At 35.8% G+C, this 22584-nt stretch overlaps 1 protein-coding gene across 1 annotated transcript; it reads left to right on the forward strand.

The window, feature by feature from the left end:
- Positions 1-2048: 2048 nt before the first annotated feature.
- Positions 2049-21793, forward strand: thrap3a (thyroid hormone receptor associated protein 3a). The gene is made up of 11 exons (XM_083550478.1): positions 2049-2281; positions 11168-11323; positions 13320-14195; positions 14917-15624; positions 16730-16881; positions 17359-17470; positions 17591-17675; positions 18422-18594; positions 18850-19003; positions 19455-19601; positions 20891-21793. Exons 2-11 carry the CDS (start codon positions 11196-11198, stop codon positions 21104-21106), a joined length of 2751 nt encoding a protein of 916 aa, XP_083406604.1. The 5' UTR covers positions 2049-2281; positions 11168-11195; the 3' UTR covers positions 21107-21793.
- The last annotated feature ends 791 nt before the right edge of the window (positions 21794-22584 follow it).

Consider the following 22584-nt stretch of genomic DNA (forward strand, 5'->3'; position numbering starts at 1 on the left):
CGCCGCCTCTCAGGTAGCCCCAATGGCTGCAGGGCATTGCTCCAGCCACTCTGGGAGGGTCAGAGACCAGACCAGGTGCCCCTAAGAGTTTTCCTGGCAGCTTGGGAAGGCCTGCCAGACGTATCTCGTGGGTCCTGCACACAATAGAGAGGGGCTACTCGATTTAGTTCGGGTCCTCTCCTCCCCGGTTCAACGGGTTGTGTCCCACCCTGGTGAGACCCAAGCAGGCTCTTGTCTTGAAACAGGAAATGTGCACCGTCCTAAGGAAAGAGGCCATCAAGGGGGTTCCTCCCTTATTCAGAGAGTCAGGCCAAAGAAGGATGGCAGATTGTGGCCAATCCTAGATCTGCGCTCCTTAAACCGCTCACTTGTGAGGCTCAGGTTCAGGTTGCTTACTTTCAACGTGATCCCACTTGGCCTCCTCCATTTGAGACCCCTACAGTGGTCGCACTGTCCCCTTTGGTTTGCCCTCTCACCCAGCCCCACTGGGGCTGGACGCCATGGTGCAGACGTGGCCAAGGCTACGTCTGTACGCCTTTTTTCCCTATTGCTATCGCTATCCCTAATTTAAATAAAGTTGTTCCCCTATTGCTGCTATAACAGCCTCTGCTCTTCTCGGGTAGCCTTTAATTAGAATTTGGAACATGTGCAACCAACATTCTTGCAAAAGTTTGAGGAAAGCCCATATACATTATGACTGTGATGGTCAGATGTCCATATACTTTTGGCCACATACTGCATACGGTCATGTGAAAAAGTACACCCTCTTTGAATGAAATTGTTTCACTTATTAGGACACATGTTCTGTATGATTTTATCAGTCACTCACAATGTTGTGGAGGTATTTTGGCCTGCTGTCCTTTACAGAGTCATTGATGATTGTGGGCATTTGTTCTGTGGCAGCTCTCTTAAGATCCTGCCACAGCATTTCAGTCAGGTTGAGGTCTGAACCTTGACTGTGCCATTGCAACACCTTGATTCTATTATTTTTCAGCCATTCTTATGTAGATTAGCTGGTGTGTTGCCATGATTTTTTTGCCATCAAAGAGACTTTCTTGTGGCAGCCTTAACTATTGTTTTTTTTCCAATTTCTCTGAACATTACATGGTCTTAACTCATGGCGAATTTGCTGGGATATCCACTTCTGGGAAGACTGTCAGCTGTCTTGAATTTTCTCTTTATTTGTGAATAATGTTCCTTACTGTAGAATAAAGCTTTAAATTGTTTAGAACAATTGCTTCTCTAAGATAATTGCCAATGTCTTTCCTCATTGACATTGTATTAGCACACGCCTGAATGCTTCTGACCAGCAAACTGCTAAAACTTTGGTTTTTATAGCGGCGGTCAGACTTGCTGTTGGTCAATTATTCACCAGCATAAAATGAGCAGCACCTACTCACTCTTTAAATTCCTGTGGAATAAGTAAGGGTGTAGTTAGATTTTACACATAGTTTCTCTATTTCTACTTGATATGTGTAAAAATAAACAATGACACTGTATCATATATCATGTGTGGTTCAGGTTATATTTACCAAATTCTACTGACCTGATAAGGACCAGATAATTATTATTACATTCGATACATAAAACTATAGAACTTGAACAGGTTTCTTTTTCACTCTACTGTATATGACCGAAATTGTAGTACTTTTACTCATTTCCTTATTTTATTTTTATTTTAGGCTATTTATAGCTCTTTCAACTTTCACTCAGGTAAAGGAGTTGTATATACTTTTTTTATTGCAAGGATTGTTAGCCCTTCAGCTGTGATGGAAATTCGTTACCCATTTGGATAAAATTAAGTGTTCAGTATGAAAAAAATGAAGCAACCATAAAGAATGGGAAGCTGTCAGCTACGTATTTGACAGCTGAAATGCATTAGTGACTCCTTCCAAACTTCTAAACTACACAGTATTTGTAGTAGTATAACACCTCGGTATGGCATGCTTTGGGATTTGTTATCTGTACCTCAGTAGTACCACAGAGAAGGAGGAGGAGGAGGAGGCGGAGGAGGGGCAAATGTAACATGTGCGGTGTCTTTGCATAATTTTGCACTTAGGCTCCAGTCTATACGCGGATCCTAACGCAGCACTGGATCAGGGCACATGTCATTTACTAAGCGCTATTGCAGTTCACTGATCTTCATTACGCTGAAGTTTATGCTGCTGAAACAGGATACTTGGATCATTTATCAAGCGTGATCGAGGTCACTGAATGAAAGATAAACAAAGAGGACTTTTCAAAGAACATCCCATTCCGGTATCTTTACCCTACAAAGTTGGTGAGTGCTTTCTAGAAATGATCCGTGAAGTTCTTACAAACTGCAAACTTACACCTGCTGATTTTATGACCAAGTAAGACATACTATATTAATATGTATGTAGATTAAGTGCACTGCACATGCTGCTTATTTAAAGGTAGGCAGACATGCTTTGAACCAAATGCTCTGTATCTTTATGTTTATTATACTTTTGATTTAATTGTGCTACGTAGGTTGTAACAATGCTAGTATAACAAAAACTTTCACAAATAAACAATATTGATAAATTTACTTTGTCTATATGTGGTAAATGAGTAGTTAATTACACTGATAAAATAAGGCTGCTAAACTAAACCACAACATGTTATTGATGTGGTACCATTACCTGTAATCTTTCACCTGGAAATATGGATATAGTGTACCTTTAAAATAATTTAAAGTGCTCATAATAATGTTTTGGAGTACAGCTTTAAAGGTACATTCTATGCACATTTGTAAACGTTATATATAAAGATGATAAGCTAAAGGTAAAAAAGTTGTTCCTTCAGTGGTACCACTCCAGCAACAAGGTAAGATAATGTTTGGTAGATTTATTTCTAAAAGCAAATGCAATTGTAGATTTAATTTTTAGGTTTCAGATTTTACACTGGACAAACAAAACGTTACAGAATATAATGTGTGACTTTTTGTTGTAATAAAGTTAAAGTTAAAGTTTAAGAGTTATTTTTGATCAATCATAATCATACACTCACAAATACGGCTATATAACATCTAGATATCTAGATGGTAAGACAGAAGATATATATCTATTTGTTCAGTTTGTAAAGTGTGGTGTCTGGAATTTTGGGTGTTTAATCATTTGTATTGGTTTAAAACATAAAACATGGTTTTATCATCAAAATAGTGATGTAAAGTTAGGTATAAGCTAATATTTGGCAGTGTAATATAGAGACATATGAGGTGGTATCAAAAAGTTTTAAAACTAACTGGTGCTATTCTGACCATGGGCATTTCCAAATCTGTGATTTAATCATGGACAGCAAGTTTGAATATTGAGCAAATATGAATTTCTGTGGGAAACTGGGCAAATCTGGAACAGAGACATTTGACATTACACACTTTTGATATACGGCGAAGCTGCAATGAGTCGTTCAAGGTGTTTTGAGTGGCACACACGCTTTAAGAGCAGAAGAACATCAATAAAAGGTGACGAGAGATCAGGAAGACCTTCAATGTGCTCAACCCATGAAAATGTCAAAACCGTTCGGCAACTTGTGCATGATGATTGTCAGAGAACAATCCATATGATGTCACTTCTGCAGATTTGGCTCCCGGGGACTTCACCTTCTTCCCAAAGATAACGATCCAGCTCAAAAAAGACACCAATATGGAGCTCAAGCGCGAATCGCAGAAGGTACTTTGAAAAGAAGCTATGACATATTTCAGAAGTAGCAGGAACTCTGGGAGTGCTGCATTGTTGTGCAAAGGGACAATTTTGAAGCTGATAGTGTGTAAACCTAGATAAAATACTTTCTGGTAAACAGAGCTAGTTTTGAAACTTTTTGATACTACCTTGCACGCAGTAATCTACTGATTTTTAGTAGCCAACCTCAACTTTCTGTCAGACTTACATATTAGGTTCTACCAGTATTAGTTGTATACAAATTCTGTTCATTTTAGCTTATTTGTGTATTGACCAAGAGCTTAAAATGTTTGACCACATTTGTTGCATTAATGGAAGGTTATTTTTTTTTATTTTTTTTTATATCGGTTATTTTGGCCTTAGCTAAAAGGACCAAAACCACCTATTTGTTTCTTATAGATAGCAAATGTGACTGAGGGCTGCCTATGTGATATATCCCTGGCCTTAATAATAGTGCAGTTGATTGAGTGGTGGGTGCTTAGTGCTGACATATCAGGTTGCCTCACAATTGTTTGCATCAACTTTAACCCCCTCAATTGAACAGGTGATGAGGCTTAAACTGCAGTTGTCATTTTCAGGAGGCATTTGTTTGCATGTGAGCTTTAGAGACAGGGAGCAAGAACATGAAGGACATGGGGAGGAGGTGGTGTGTGTGTTTTGTCGCTAACAAATGCACAATTATTTTTTAGACATCAAATTATGGCCGTGGAGCATGTGTTGGAAACAGCTGCTCTTTACAAATCCTCTTCTTTAAAAAGCATCTCATTGTTTCTTCCATCAGCAGAATCCAGTTGTACTTCTTCAGCAAAGAGCTTCCTTGTCTGAATCAGCCAACATTTTCTTAAGATTTTCCATTTACATACATCATATTTATAATAATACATTAAGAGAATCTTAGGTTTTGCTAATGTAAACAATGCATCATCCTCATAGCCAACTACAATTAGATTTATAATGAACTTTATACCTTTGACCATAGTGTTGGTCTTAGCTTCCATTCATATGGTAATGCAGTAACAGAAGTGTCCCATTGTGTTACACTGTTACAGCAAATGTTTTATACTTTTATACAAAATTTAAAGGCAATTTAAAGCAATTTAAAGGGTATACCACCGTTTAGTTAATAAGGAATGCAATACTTTTTTAATTTATTGGTATGCTTAATGTTGTAAAACATCCGTAAAAAAAGTTGTTTCTAGAAACTAATTCCATAAACTTCACCATATCGACAATCAACTTTTAAAATCAGTTTTGATCTGTGGAGCCCACAGATTGCAAGTCCCTGTAAATTAACTGCAGCTATGAAAATAATAATGTATAGGAATGAGGGAATTGATATAAACCTGTGGTTTCGAATAGCTTTATCATACACTGTCAGAGGTATGCTGTAATAAAAAATAAAAAAAAGGCAATATTTCTGCCTAATCAGATTCATCCTTTCAGTTTGCAATGACTTATTTAATAGTGGTTGATTATTCTTTGGTACCTGATATCTCTAACTCCTTTCAAGTACTTTTATTGTTGTCTTAGGGTTCCGTTCATACCAAAGTTTGTAGTGTTTCAGGATTTTTATAATTGCATAAAAATGTTTTTACAGATGCTCACTGTATCATCTGTTGTTTTAGAAATTTTATTGGACTTGTGGACGTCCACAAATAGTTTTTCTGAAGTTTTGGTCTTGGCTGAGTTGCATGGATTTTTACCATTATATCAAAAGCAAACCACTGGAGCACTTTCAATTACTAATTCAATTTATGACAATTGGACAAACAAAAGCTTTTGAAAATCAATGTCTGGAGACTGTTGAAAGAGACAGTCAGCTTCAGGTATGTAAATGTTTGGCCCGCTAAAACTCTGATAGTGTACTTAAGCAGAAATAGGTCTGTTTATAAAACAATTGTTTTACCTATCAAACTTTTTTTTTTTTTTTAAGTTTGTTTTTTACCTAATTTTTATAAACATTGAAGATCCCCTATTTGACTTGCTAAAATGAATGTGGTGATGATGAAACACTGAGATTATATATTCACTCTTGGATTTTGTAAAATGGCCTCAACTGTACAATATAAAAAAAAAAGCAAAAAAAGTTTTTTCATGCTTTGAATTAGTCATTAATATAGCTATTGCAGTTGAATGCAAAGGTTTATTTTATTTGAAAGAGTACAGTTGAGAATTTTCTATGGTTCTTGAACCCACGTGGGAATGTGATACACTATTGAACCCAGTTCAGAAATTTTCACTATTTAAACACTGTTGCAAACAGTTTGCATAGTTAACAAATAGACTTCATGTCTGGAATCTGAAGGAAATTATATTTTATGAGCCAAAAGCAACAGCTGCTTAAAATGAATATAATATTTTAATTTATAAATGGGTGACTCAACAGTGAATCTGCATTGTGTGTTGAACTCAGATGGCACATGGACTTAAAGTGTTTGGTCTGCAGATTAACAAAAAACATGATCCAGGAGGCTTTAATATAAACAATATTTCTAATGCTGAATTTGAAACATGTGGCCATCTCTATAAAAGCCCAAATTTTAGCCATTTGGTCTGAAGCATTCAGGTGTGTTGTAATTCAACTCCAAAGAGGAAAGGCAATGATCTTGGAGAATCAATTGCTACTGCCTTCCAATCTGGAAAGGGTTATAAGACCAATTTAAACACAACTTAATTTCAATCATTCTACAGTGAGAAAGATTATTTACAAGTGGAAAACATTCAAGACAGTTACCAATCTTCCCACGAGTGGACATGCCAGGAAATTCATCCCAAGGCAGGTCGTGCAATGCTCAGTACATCTCAAACTCTACAGACTTTTGACAGTGTAATTATAACTAGTACAATTACAGTATAATTTTGTCTTCTGTTTACAAACTGATGTTTTGTAAAAGGAATGTATTTTTTGTTTTGTGATGCACCAAATGGTAAAAGGTATAGACTGCAGGCAAGCCAGTTCAGCACCCGGACTCATAGCATGACTCTCTATGCAGTTAGAATTGCCTTTCTTAAATATCCTGCCTAAAAATGTTATGAATGGAAGCATTTGTTGCTCTAAAGCCTGTATATATCATCGATTGGGCCTTTCCGAATGTTCAAGCTGCCCATTCCACAGTCACTAATGCACTCCCATACCAGCAGAGACGTAGCTGTTTGAACTGAGTGCTGATAACAAGCCAGATGGTCCCTTTCCTCTTTAGTCCAGAGGATGTGATGTCCATGATTTTCAAAAATAAATATTCATTTTGATTTGTCTGACCACAGAACACTTTTCCACTTTGCTTTAGTACATTGTAATTGAGTTTTTGCCAGGGAGGATGGAACTGTTTCTGGATCAGGTTCACGCATGCCTACTTCTTTGTATGATAGAGAATTAACCAGCATTATGTCATGTCTTCACATAATTGCCCAGAAAGCTCAATGAACTGAAGTAACATTGTAAAGCAGAGCCAAAATTCAATCATAACAATGTGAGAAACTGATTATAAGTTGTATTTCATTTTTCATCCATAATTTGTCTTAATGTTTGTAAAAAATAATAATAACATTGTGCAGCATAGTTTGCTGCTGTTTATCTGCGGCTGTATTTACTAAATTCTGAAACTTGATAAGGGCCAGATAATTTTTTATGATGTCATGATATGTAAAGTCATCAAATTCTAAGAGGGTGTACTTTAATTTTCACATGACTGTTTATGAATTTGTAAATTTAGTGAAATGGCAAGATATTGGACTAACGGCCATATATTAGCAAAATTAAACTGTATTTTTCTGAGTTTTGCTAGAGAAGTTTAATACAACTCAGTTCTTAATATTTTTTGTGTGACTGCAATTTAATTTTAAAAGGGTCCTCGTTTGTATGGTGGGAAAACTTTGAAATGCCGAGTGGCTCTGGTTTGTAATTATCAGTGGTGGATGAAGTACACAAACCATGTACGTGGAGATACAGTAATTAAAACATTACTCCAGTAAAAATACAAAGGTACTCTTTTTAAACTTTCACTTGAGTAAAAGTATTTCCCTTTAAATGTACTTTAGTATCCAAACTACTATGATTTATTCTAACTGTAATGTTTCTATTGTAATTGTCACAAGACTCAGTTTATATGAAAAACTCTAATGTTACACTTAGCACACCAATTTATTAATAGAATTTTATTAATTAGTCAAACAGGAGTCAGAAGTTACTTCTATCATTTATTTCTCTCAAAATGTTCTGCTTGCTGTTGAACTAAAGCTGAACTGTATGTTGGTGATAAGTAGATATACCAAGCAATAATCAAAACAAGTTTAAAACAGATCACGTGTTCTACCCTGATTGGTGGCTTGCCACGTGCTTGACCAGTTAAGTTTTTATCCACTCATAAAAAGGATGACCGATTTCGCAAAATGTAGATGAGTAAAAAATAAGATATGACTTTGAAATGTAGTGAAGTTAAAGTCTCACCAAACGGAAATACTTCAGTAAAATACAGATACAGTGCCTTGCAAAAGTATTGACCCCCCTTGGCGTTTTTCCTATTTTGTTGTCTTACAACCCGGAAATAAAATTGATTTTTTTGGGGGTTTGTATCATTTGATTTACACAACATGCCTACCACTTTGAAGATGCAAAATATTTTTTATTGTGAAACAAACAAGAAATAAGACAAAAAAACAGAAAACTTGAGCGTGCATAACTATGTTGGGTTTGCGCCAGACATAGCGTTTTCCTTGATGGGCAAAAAGCTCATTTTTAGTCTCATCTGACCAGAGTACCTTCTTTCATATGTTTGGGGAGTCTCCCACATGCCTTTTGGCGAACACCAAACGTGTTTGCTTATTTTTTTTCTTTAAGCAATGGCTTTTTTCTGGCCACTCTTCCGTAAAGCCCAGCTCTGTGGAGTGTACGGCTTAAAGTGGTCCTATGGACAGATACTCCGCTGTGGAGCTTTGCAGCTCCTTCAGGGTTCCCCTTGGTCTCTTTGTTGCCTCTCTAATTAATGCCCTTCTTGCCTGGTCTGTGAGTTTTGGTGGGTGGCCCTCTCTTGCCAGGTTTGTTGTGGTGCCATATTCTTTCCATTTTTTAATAATGGCTTTAATGGTGCTCCGTGGGATGTTCAAAGTTTTGGATATTTTTTTTATAACCCAACCCTGATCTGTACTTCTCCACAACTTTGTCCCTGACCTGTTTGGCGAGCTCCTTGGTCTTCATGGTGCCGCTTGCTTGGTGGTGCCCCTTGCTTAGTGGTGTTGCAGACTCTGGGGCCTTTCAGAACAGGTGTGTGTGTATATATATATATATATATATATATATATATATATATATATATATATATATATATATATATATATATACTGAGATCATGTGACACTTAGATTGCACACAGGTGGACTTTATTTAAGTAATTACGTGACTTCTGAAGGTAATTGGTTGCACCAGGTCTTATTTAAAGGCTTAATAGCAAAGGGGGTGAATACATATGCATGCACCACTTTTCCGTTAATTGTCAACTTTGTCCCTGACCTGTTTGGCGAGCTCCTTGGTCTTCATGGTGCCGCTTGCTTGGTGGTGCCCCTTGCTTAGTGGTGTTGCAGACTCTGGGGCCTTTCAGAACAGGTGTGTGTGTATATATATATATATATATATATATATATATATATATATATATATATATATATATATATATATATATATATATATACTGAGATCATGTGACACTTAGATTGCACACAGGTGGACTTTATTTAAGTAATTACGTGACTTCTGAAGGTAATTGGTTGCACCAGGTCTTATTTAAAGGCTTAATAGCAAAGGGGGTGAATACATATGCATGCACCACTTTTCCGTTAATTATTTTTTATAATTTTTTTAAACAAATTAAATTTTTTTCATTTCACTTCACCAATTTGGACTATTTTGTGTATGTCCATTACATGAAATCCAAATAAAAATCAATTTTAAATCCAAGTTGTAAGGCAACAAAATAGGAAAAACGCCAAGGGGGGGTCAATACTTTTGCAAGGCACTGTACGTGAAAAAGCTACCGTAATTTTTCGGACTATAAGCCGCTACTTTTTTCCCACGTTTTGAACCCCGTGGCTTAAACAACGAAGCGGCTAATTTATGGATTTTTCCTGGGTTTTTCCCGGTTTCACAAACTTCAAGCCAAAAAACTGAGCGACATAACATTAGACCAATGAAATTTCCGAACGGAAACGAAAAAACGCACCTCACCTGTGTTCTGAGCTGCACGGCATCGGGAGAAAAAACTTCCACCGGTGGTGATTTTTAAACACACAACGATGCCAAAAGATAAACTCTTGAGAGAAATAGTTGTGAAAGGAAGGGGGAAGACAGTGAACAATGGCTTTCTTGGTAGGCTACTGTTTAGATACAAGTAGTAACGCGTTGAGTCTGGGTCATGGGATAGCTCGCTAACTCCAGTTGCAACAGAAATCATATAAGCACAGACAGGTTTCCAAAACTCATGCTTTTTTATTTTTCTTGGCAACAGCGTTACGGGTTAGTCAAAGAAACTTATAAATGAGCATCAGAAAATAATAAGGACATATTCCTTGGCCTTGCACACATGCAGTAATACCGGGAAAATGCAGCGGCAGGCTATTCCCAAAATGCCGCTCTGCTTTTAAAGGAGCCACAACATATTTCACCCGTTACACCGTGTAACAGACACTGTCTTTCGTTAAAGCCTGTGTAAAGTTTATTAGTTTCAGTGTAGAAAGGTGCGGCTTATTTATGTTCAAAATAAAAATCTTTGTCAAATGCGGCTTATATATGGGTGCGCTTTATAGTCCGGAAATTACGGTACTTAAGTATGGTAACAAATTAAATTTGCTTCATTACTGTTCACCACTGGAAATTATGAACCAAGATTGCCCTAAAAGCCTGTATTTTACAGGATTCAAATGCTCTGGCCTATAAACATTATGTAAAAAAAAAAACTAAAACAAAAATCACACAAACTAAAAGTGGAAAAAATACAATATAAATAAGAATTCGAATCAGAAAGAGCTTTTTACTGCCAAGTATGTTTGCACTTAGAAGGACTTTGTTTTGGTCATAGAAGCTTCCAGTTGCACTTTTTTTTAAAGTAAAACTGAAAAAATACTAATAATAAAAATAATAATAATAATAAAGTAAATAAATGAAGAAGAATAGAAGTATAACATTTATTTCACATTTTTCATAAAGAAAATAAATAGAGCTTTAAAATGTACTTATGTAGGTTGAGTTTTGGGCCACTGTAAGCCACCAAAATGTTGAAATGTATGTGAACTTTTGACACAAATTAATTTAAATTAATATTATTTTACACGGGAACCTATAATTGGTCTGCTTGGTTGGTTGAACAAATAATCCTGCAAACTGCTACAGCGTTTAATATCAAGGTTTCTGTATTTGGTTAGGCTTGTTTTAAATATATGTTAAGTAGATCCTCTCTTATAGTCAACTATTTTATTTTCGCTGCATTCTCTGATAGGAATTTGTAAACGAGCTGTCCAGCAGTGATGTCGAAGACACCAAGATCATCTTCAAGAACTTACTCACGATCAGCCTCCAGGTCGAGATCAGGTTCTGACTCCCGCTCCAGATCTCGAAGCAGTTCACATTCTCGGTCAAGGAAGCACCGCTATGGGTAAATTCCCACACAAACATATGAACCAACTTGTGGTTAGTAGATTTTAGCCTTTAGAGCCTTTTATTGTGCACAAATACTTGCACAGATGGTTCTAAATTTTTTGTTTTAATATCACTAGATTAGGAGTTATATTATCAGGTTCAGGTTTCAAGACACAGTTTCAGTAAACAGCTGAAACTGAGACAGAAGAAAACATTTAACAAATGAATGGTTTTGTTCTTCCTGTTCATGTGCTGTAAATAACAGCTGAAGATTTTGTGCAAGATATTTATTTACAATTATAACCCTGTGCTTCAATGCATTATAAAACATAATGCAGGACAACATAGCATCTAATAAAAAAGCTCCATTGCTTCATAGTTTTGTAGTATCTGTTGTGAAAATAATCATCTTGCCATTTCTAAGTATAGCTATCCGTTGAGAATTGATTCATATAAAAGCATTTAAAAAACCTCAAGAATCCAAAGCCCCTGAAACCGCTCCATTAATGCTTTAACTAGTAATGACTGTTCTAAAGAATACAGAGCATGAACAGAGCTCTTATTCTCTTATGTATAATGTTGTCCAGTTTACCAAAATAATTAAGTTAAACTGTGGAAAAGTCTGATTTATCTTAAACTTTCAAGTTAGTCAGCAAAACACACCCTATCTGTAAGGATTGTGGGTTTATGTAGGCTTAGTATGGCTTTCTGTATGAGTAGGATAATTTCCAGTTTTCTCTCCAGCTTCTTTATTATTCTACAAAGAGAAATATAACTGGTTTGTTTTTCACAAAATGTACACTTTGTGCATTCAAGATGCATTGCCAATACTTTGTATTTTAGTTAGAGATTTCCTTTACTTAAATAAATGTATTGGCCTTTAGTGATGAAAAATGCCAAAATAAATAATTTCATTCATTCAAGAGTTTCCTAGAGACTGAAATGCTCAGAGCATTTATTATTTTATTTTTTTTAATTAAAAGTTTAAAATTTACCCTAGAACAAAATTACATTTTGGACTTCTTAGATTTATAACCGTAGCTGTATTTTCTGGGTAAGAATAGTGTGGCGTAACTGGCAGTCGAAAAACCTCCTCCTGCTTGGCAGAATAAGAGTGAAAATCTTTCCCAGATGACCCATGTGACTGACTCTTTCCATACACACTCAGCACAAGAGATGCAGAACCTCTCTCACTCTCTATAAGAGTGCAGTGCTGCTCTGGGTATCTCTTTTTTCCCTCTTTATTCCAATGAAAAATCTCACTAGGTGAGTACAATTGTGCAGTAAAATGATTAACAAGACTAATTACAGTTGGTTAATTAATCAATTTAGCTAAAGAAATTATATTTTGTTGTGTACAGTATACTGTATGTGCTTTGTGTCCGGTTAAAAAGCTAAAGTTATTTGTTTCAAATGAAAGAATTTTTGTTTAATTCCATTGTAGTTTAAAACCATTTGCAAAGATTATAAAAGTGGCATGGGTGTAAAGACAGCAAATGGAAAAGCAACCATTTAGGCCATTTAGGAAAATAAATCTATACATGTTTGGAAGCATCACACAACTTGTTAATACTTTCTGAAGTAAACTGAGAATAAATATAATACATATTTCTTGTTAACAAGTTTTCATACTTAAATATGCATATTGTGATTTTTTTACGTGAATAATTAGGTTTAACAGCTGTTTATCATGTATAAAATAGCGTGTGAGGGAAATATAGTATGTTTCCATTTTGGGTTATGTGGTGTTCTAGAGCCACCTTGTGAACAAAATACTCCATGCAGCTGCAACTCAAACAAGCGTACTCAAACTGATGCAACTCAAGTTATGTAAACAATTGCTTTAGATGCTAAATGTATCTAATACATGGAATAATTAGCTTTTGATGACCTATATTGTTCTCTGTGTGCATCATTCTCTTTTTAAAATATTAATGAGCATGAAAATTTGGCCCACATAAACTCTGTATATGCTATATACTCAGTCAAGCATTGTTCTTGCTATCTTCAAGCTCTAGATCTCGCTCTCGCTCCAGATCCCATTCTCCATTCCATAACCGGGGACGAAAACAGCCACGGGAATATCAGAACCAACGGGAGTTCAGAGGTTACCATAGAGGCTTCCGGAGGCCTTATTACTTCCGGGGCAGAGGACGAGGTTTCTTTCGTGGTCGCTTCCAGCGTGGTGGAGGTGGATACAATAATTATAGATCAAACAATTGGCAAAACTTTTGCCAGTATCCACAACAAAAACAGCAGAAACCCCAGAAGCAACAGCACGTGCAGCAACAGCAAAAACAGCATGCTCATAGCCCCAAAAGGGGCCATTCTCGCACCCCCAAGAAACGTTCAAGCAGTCCGCAGTCGCTAAATCATTCACACCGCTCTGACAGATCTTCATCACAGCATTCACACCACTCCTCTTCTTCCAGCTCATCTCAACAGATAAATTCTTCTGTTAAGCAGAATAGTAAAGCTGGAACAGAGGTTCTATCTTCACCCAAGGAAAGCCAGAAAGTTGGAGGAGGAGATGCCACACTGCCAGTGCAAGAGGGACACCCCCCAGAAGTAGACGGAAGTAAATGTCAAGCGAAGGCCAATAAAACGTATCTGTTTCCAATAACCCATGACAGCAGCCCAAAGAGGGCCAGTCCACATATTCACTCTGTTGTCAGTGCTGTCCAGGACGATCCAGCCTCCAGTGATCCTGTGGCTGGAAATTCAGGAGCAACTAGCAATGGTGCCACCTACAGCCAGCCTGTTGCTTCTACTCTTTCTACCAGTAGCCCTCAAAAGAAAAGCCCCACAACAGTTTTCTCAGGCTTTGGGCTTTTATCAAATGCTGACCAGGAAGAGGATACAGTTGCCATCTCTATAGCTTTTAAAAAGTAAGCTCATTTTATATTTTGCTTGCACTTGTACATTTTGTAGCTAATTTTACAAAGGAGGAATGTTTCAGTCAATGATTTAGCCCTATACAGCAACTACAGGTAATTTTCTGCTGCATAGATCTAAAGAATTCTTAAAACATATTTGGGCCAGAGTAAAAACTGATATGAATTTTAAGAAAACAGTTTAAATGTTTAAATGTGTCATGGCCAATTGGAAGTTTCAAAAATGTACAAATATTCTTTACACAAGCATTCACACAAATATAATGGATTTTTGTATTCAGCCAAACTTATATCACATGTGATTACTAATCATTGTTTTAAATAATTATAATTATTATATTAACGTATTAAGGTATGAATTGTAATATTTTACAATTCATATTTTAATGTAGTAATTAGCCATAAGATTTATTGCACACATGACAAATATACACTCACTTTAAATTGAATGCTTGTGCAATTGTACTACATTAAGTTATATATAAACAGCCAATCTTGTGGCATCAGCACAATAACAAAAAAAAAATCATGCAGAAACAGGTTAAGGTCTTAATTTCAGATTATGTATACTTATGTACAATATAAAAATATTCTCTCAGATTCCAAGAGACTTTCTTTCTGAAATCCTTTCATTAATTCTCTCTTCTATAGTTTCTCTTTTGTGACTCTGGACATACTTATTTAACTGGCAGATTCTCTTTCCATTGATTCTTAGATTCTTAGAGGAGCAGAAGAGTAAAAAGCAGGCTCTTGCAGATCAAATTATGGAGAGCATGGCAGACAATGGAAATGCATTTCCTGAAAATAGAAATAGTAAATGTGAAGGCACTGGTCCAAGATTACCCAGGTTACCTGCACAACCCAAAAACAAAAAGGAGAGTGAGAGGTACAAATATGTAGACAATTTCAAGGGGAACACATCGTCCAGTAATTTTAGGGCAGAAATCCTCTCAGAAGATGGGGAGGATGAAGGCAGTGAGCACACTGAACCCCATTCACAGATGAGGGATTTGGAAAATAAAGCATCTTCTCATAAAAGCAAAATTGCATTGTCAGCTCGTGAACTGTTTGAGGAACATTTAAAAAGGTTGGATGACAAAACATGGGATGATGAGCTTGAGGCCTTTCTAATAAACAGAGAGAAGGAGAGGGCTGCAAGTATTGTATCGGCTCTTTCTGAAAGGGAGAAGTTTGCACGTAAGCTTGAGGACCTTTCCCCTGAAAGACCCTCAAAGATGAAACGAAAGGCCAAAATGACATTAAGTCCTTCTCCCACATATAAACCTATTTCACGAAGGAGCTCTGAAATCCAAGAACAAGAGATGTTATTGAATGTGGGTGATGAATCCTTAACCAGGGCTTCTACAAAAAGGGAAAGAGATTTTAGTCTAAGGATGGATTCCCTTAGTGACGAACTAGCAAGGTAAATATTTTACTTTTTAAGTTTTTATTCTTAAAGCATGTTCCAACGTTGCTGTTACTTACATTGCTATGCCAGTACTTATATTACTAAATTAGATACCCATTTTGTATTTAGTTACTCAAATTGTGATGTATGGAGGAAGCTTGAATTACTGAAACCCACTGATTAGGCACAGTGGCAGTGGCCACAGGCTTTAATTAATGTTTTTGACTAAAATTTCCACAGAGAACTCTTTAGTATTATATTTAATGTACTTTTTTACTCTCCTGTAAATTGCCTTTTTTTCTTTTATTTGGTGTTTTCCCAATTTATCATGAAATTGAATGCTCCACAGTTATTAGTTATTTATCTTTTTTTTTGTCAATTACATTTCATTTACATTTTCTCAGTTTTCTCTTTTTGTAACTCCTAACTATGTTATAAAACTTACAGCCTCCAATCCAAGTTGCTTAAAATGAGCAATTCTGTGATCGCTCCCATTTTTATTTCTGTCTGCGTATTTGCTCGTAATTTCTTTTCTGGATTACAGTCATTTCCAGTTTGGAGGCACCAGTACTGTGTATTTGACATTATAAACAGTTACATGTTGTTTATGGATATTGTTCTCTAAGTATTAATTAATTAGTGATCTCCTTAACCATTTAATTTAGCTTGGTTTATGCTATTCCATTTTACATACTAGACATAAAAGGGCACACTTGTATATTGAAGAATTATAGCTCAGCTGTCTAAGTCTATATCACATGTGGTATTGGATGCTGATATTGAATTATTATATTAGTAGCAGTGCATTTATGTATTTTTCGCTAACTGTATTTTAGGGTAGTTTTTGTAGTATAGATTTGTACAGAAATTGACTGACAAACAATAATTGTGTCTTACTCCTAAAACATTTTGCAGAACACAGACGATTTGTGTAAATAACCCGATATCCAAAGAAACCTAAATGCACTTACAGAATGTGAATGTTGAGACACTACAGTGTGTTTCAACACTATTTTTTTTCATTATAAGTCTTACTCCATATGCTGTTTTTTTTCTAAATGGTCTTTTTACTGAGTGGAGAAATTTGCACTAGTTTTTAAAAGTTTGTTATGTCTTACAGTTCATCTGTTTTGTGTAATGATTGGAAGAACAATATGGATCATGTGCACTGCGATAAAAAGCCACTTCAATACCGTTGGTGTAACAATTTATGCAGGAGCCCAAAAGAGCTGTTTGCACAGCATGTCATTTCAATTGTCCATTATATCACAGGTGAGTAAAATGTCTAAGATCTATTAAACACCTGTTATTGTTTTTCAGTTGCAGCTTTACCAATGCATTGTTTTATATGTGGTTCAACAGGTAAATAAGCACTCTTCTTAATTCTGGACTTGATGGGTGGCGCAAACTAAATAATTTGAACTGTACTATTTAAAATATGCTCACCCCTATACCCACAGTCAAGTGTCAGACAGTTAAAAGGCAATGATATTCAAACAGATCTGAACGAATAGTTCAATAAGATTATGCAGATTATAGAAGAATTCATGGCGGTCAGTGGGCACTGGGATACTGTTATACTGTGACTCGAAATGTTCTTTAATCTGAAAACTCATAAGGAATCACCTGTATTGTGAAAGTGGTATGATTTATTGGAATACCAATTATTATGTGTTTTAGTTTTGTCTGTGTACATATTTAGTTCACCCAAGTGACATTTGTCAGTAATCAAAAATCTTTCTCCCATAGAGCAACATTTCTCTTCCTCTGGAATGACTCTAAGTGATCGATTTACCATGTACCAAAGACTAGCAGCTGAGAAAGAAATTATGAAGCAAAGAAAGAGTCCAGAGATACGCAGGTATTAAAGATACACCTTGATCATTCTGACTATGTTTAATGAATTTATCTTTATACTCAGAAATTGCAGATGTTCCTAAAAACCCAGAAACTTCTTTCTTTCTTTGATCTTGTTCCACAGGAGAATTGATGTTTCTCCCAGTGCTTTTAAGAGACACTTATTCCTGTTTGATGAGTTGAAAGGCTCCGGGGATAGCAGCTCCAAGGTGACAGAAAATTTTGAAATATGCCATATTTTGGAAAAGAATGCTGCGAGAGTGAGCCAGCCAGAGCATCTTTAGCATCCCCCCACCCCCTCTCTCTAAGCCCCTCCTTTTCTATTGCAAGAGAGACACAATCTCACTGCTAAATGAAAGTGAGATGTGAAAAAATGGGCACATTCAGTTAATTGCATTGTAAATTTCCCCACAACAATTGATGGTTATGGTTTACTGTGGGTACAAGCCTTCCTAAGGCAGTTGTGTCAAGAAATGAGCAGTCATAAATGGAAGTGACCAGTTGCTCCCATGGCAAAGCCATTCAAGGGACTCTTATCAAACATCATAGTAAGTATTCTTCTTCATAGCCTGAACAGAGCAAAACAAGACAACAACAACAAACAAAAAATTATTAAAATGCTTTTACATCCACTGCAAGCATTGTCATATGGTCATTTTTGATTTAGTCTGCCAGTGCTTGTTCTCTACAATGTTTCAAAACATGTTAAGCCTTGGAAGGACTCCTGAATTGAAGATGAAGCCTTTAAGGTCCTGATGGCTATAGTTTATAATCTATTTGTTAGTGCTTAGTGCAGAAAGGGGTTTCAAATGTGCTGTTTAAGCAGGTTTGACTGCATTGCTAAATAATTTGTAAAGTCATTGTGTTCCCTTCTCATATCATTTTGAAAGACACAACTGGAATGCGTCACTAATCTTTAGTCTGGCCATGACGTCTTTTTGTCTCCTACACGCAGGTTGAAGTGAAACTGTTTAAAGGAGATACAGTGGATCTTCCGATAAATGTTGAGCAGAGTAAAAAATATTTAAGCAGAGAGACAAATGAGAAACAGGAAGAAAAAGGGGGATTTCGGCAATCTCCTGAATCAAACATGGAAACCTCAGCTGAGAAATCATCCAAACAAAACAAGTAAGTTCTTTAGCTTTTCATATTGTATATACGTATAAGAGGAATATTGCCCTAGTATTTATCTGTATACTCATTTAGAATATTGGATTATGATCTAATTAACATGCACTTGTACTTATTATACATTACAACATAATATACACCTTGTATTAAAATATTCAAGACATTTCTAGAATTTCTTTTTTGCACCTCCTAGTTCCATTAAACAGAGACCAGTTATATTATTTAGCCAACTGCTATTATTTTATTTTACAGAAAAAGCAAGAAAAAACGAGAACGCTCTTGCTCCTCATCCTCGTCTTCTTGTGTTCATGAGGAGAAGGCAGAGTCTACAGAAAAATGTTCGACTCAACTCCAGGTCAGAGAATGTGTTGGAGCCACAGAAACGGGACAGGCACATAGTGGATTTGTAAGCATTCATTATGCTATAGCTTTCTTCATGCGCTAAGAGCAATTTATTGTACTATTTAATTACAATTTGTTTATATAATGATCAGTTTGGAAAAGGCTTTTCAAGAGATTTAAAAAATTTAACTTAAATCTGCTTTTAGTAAAATGATCTCAGTTGACAAGCTTTAATATTTTAAGTCAAACCAGTGAAAAGTATTCTGCACTGATGGAGCCAATATAATTACTTAAGAATTTTGTATTGCAGTTACTGATGCTCCCTAGGTTGATACAACTGTTTTAAAATAATTTTAAACTTTCAATTGCAGAATGGCACTGTAATTGTGCAGAATATGTTGTATATATAATAAACACTTTTAAAATAACAAGTTAAAATTACAATAAGTTCAATGGTAAATTTGATTAACAGCATTTTGACATTAGCTCTACACTATGCACACTTATTTTTATAGCAGTTCCGGATACAAGGTAGGGGTTGGAACAGAGGGAATTGCCTTGGAAATGATAACCAGTCCAATAACAGTGCTCATGTCTCAGGCCTTTCCAACAACATGGACTGGGATTCTGAACAAATGGACAAAAGCAAGAAATACTACATGGTATGTTGTCAGAGACCACATTTTCTGCAGGGTTCTTACTTGCTCTGGCTGTATGAATAACAAAGAGGCCAAAGTCTTTGTTTAGGTCATACTAAAAATAATCAGTAATCAGTTGTAAAAAAAAATGATGAGGACAACGAAGATCGTAATGAAGAAGTTTATAACAGCGTAGCAGTGACAAAATACATGAAGCACTTTGGGTTCATTGGAGTCAGAAAGAACCCAGAGCAAACTCTGCCCAGATATTTAATATTGTTCTTCCCTTTAAAGTATAGACCGGAGTTATCCTTTAAATGTAAATTAGATATAGGACATGTGTGAGGAAACAAAAGGCTGGGGGATACCATTCTCGGGGCGGAGGTCAGCAGGGGTAATCACCGGTATTCACACCTTTGCTAGTGCTGGCCCCCCAGCAGGTCAGGAAGGGGTATTGTGTGAATGATAATCATGGTCTCAGATAACTTGTGGTTAAAGATAGTCCTTGGGGCTTGCTGCTTCTCCCAGACTGATTAAATTAAGTCTATGATTCTGATTGATACAACTGAAATTCTACATAACTACCTTTGTGAAATTTAAGCCGTTTGCGGATGAGCTTATTTTGATATAGCAAAGGGTGGAACCTGGGTTGAGGCAGTCTGTAATTCTTACATAGTCTAATTACTATTAATTTTCGGGTGGAGTTTGCAGCTGTTATATGATATAATTTCTATAAATTTATCCTTGCTCTTTAGAAGACCTGTATACTTGACCTGCACACATAATATCAGGTTATAATTTAATTTTATCTTCCCGTGGGCTCACCACCTGCAGGAGGGACCGGAAGGGACGGTGCTGTGAGGATTGGGCAGCAGTTGAAGGCGGGGGCCTGCTTAGACTGCTGCCCCCGCGACCCGAATTACGGATAAGCGGGAGAAAATGAATGAATGAATGAATGAATTTAATTTTATCCAAATTTTATTATGGATAATATAAATATTGGAGACCTTGTAGTTATCTAGCCAGTGAACGTCTAAAAAAACATCAAATTATGTTTTGAATGCAAACTGAACAAGCTTAAATAAATCATTTTACATTTTCACTTTAAAATAAAAATATATAATGTAATTCAAAATTAAAAAAATAATTCTCCATATATATACAACAATTAAATTAATATGCAACTTCACTGAAAATCATGGCAGTTTAATGCTTTAGGGTTTTTTTCTTGTTTTTTAATGTTCAGTATTACAAAATGTAGTATTTACTGATTTCCACAATAACTGAACTTCATATTATTTTATGTTCTGTAGTTAGATAAAAAGGTCGTTGAAAGTGAGAGGAAGTGGGAAGACACACAAGGGCATGGCCAGTCTGCCATCCCTCGCGCCAAAGGTCGTTTCATCCTACGAAGGCCCACCATTTCCATCACAACTAACAACTCTAAATGGACCCATGACAACTTCAAGGCCAGTGGTTGCGATGGTGAACCAGGCAGAAGGGACCAGAAGGATCAAAACAATGCATGAGTCATTGCTTTGGAATTGGGGGCTAGAAGATTAACTGGATACTTTCCTTTATTGGAAACCCTATCGTATGTTGGTGAAATTAATTGAAACCTTATACACCAATGCTAGCAGTTGCACTTATCAACAGGGGTAGGATGCTGTAGTACATATAAGTATACTTCATAGAAGACCATTAGAATCCAGCTATTTCTTTTATTATGGATATTTTTAACCCATTTTGTAAAATCGATTCAGCACTTTTTATGAATTTTTGTGCACCTGTGATTGTTGATTTTCATGCAATAACCATTAAAGCATATGTACGTTCAGATCTGGATCTACTGATCTGATTTTGCTTGTATGTGATAATCTAGTGTTGATATAATATAAACTCACACTGGACTTGTACCATACATCATACACAGGATTTTTTCCATTGGACAGAGTTTTTTTTCTTCCCTTCATGACCTGTGGTCAAATCTTACATAGATTCATATGAATCTACTGTGGCAGAAACCAAAATTATGCAAATTACCACTTTTAAACTGCCCATTGCATTTGATTATATTTGTAATGCATTTTTTTCTAAAGAATTTATCACCACGTTGACCATGTCTCTGTATGTCAGTGCTGTGTATTTAAAGCTGATTGATTTCTCTGCAGTTAGCTAATTGTTCATACAATAAATATCTGCAGTTCTTTATCAGACCCATATCCAAGTTATTTTTAATTTATTAAATGGTGTTTATATGGAAACATTGCTAATGCTTAGACAGAGGCTTTTTATCGGTCAAGGCCTAGGTTTGAGAGGAATACTCATCCTTTCACAAACTCAGTCAGACCATGGGACCCACCAACTACAGTTAGATCATTAAAACCCAATCATTAAAATCCTTTTTTCAGTATAATTTTTTTTAAATAAATATCTCAAAGGATAATGACATGCCATTAACCAAATGATGAATTGTTGAGATTTAGTAAATTTCATAGATGTTATCATACAGAATATCAGAATAAAGATTATACATTCTATATTGCATGATGATAGAAATATACAATGTTGGCCTGTGTATACAAAAGTTTGGACAAAATTCATGTAAGCAGATATAACCTCTCAAAGTTCAGCATATAAATGTGCAGTAAAAGCTTTAAATCCAACTGTAATACATAGACCTGCTGTGTAAAGCAACCTGCGTAGAACTCCCCAAGGGTTTCAACATGGTACAAAGTACTGATAGATAGGAGTTACACCAAGTACAAAACAATGCAGCTTTCTCAGCTATATATTTACTTAAGTAGTGTCGAAATATTGCATAACAAAAAGATAATATTCAGTAAACACAGTTATATCAGTAGTGCGAACTCTGATTCAATCTTTTACATATTGTTTGTTGCCTAAAGTAGATTAATAATTAAAATATATTTTGTTGTAATTATATCTACATATTGTTGTGTTATATACCAAAACAACAGTTTTGTTTGTCATGCTGCTGTTCTCC

This window comes from Silurus aristotelis (genome assembly GCF_946808225.1).
Source record: "Silurus aristotelis genome assembly, chromosome: 1".
NCBI classification, from domain to species: domain Eukaryota; kingdom Metazoa; phylum Chordata; class Actinopteri; order Siluriformes; family Siluridae; genus Silurus; species Silurus aristotelis.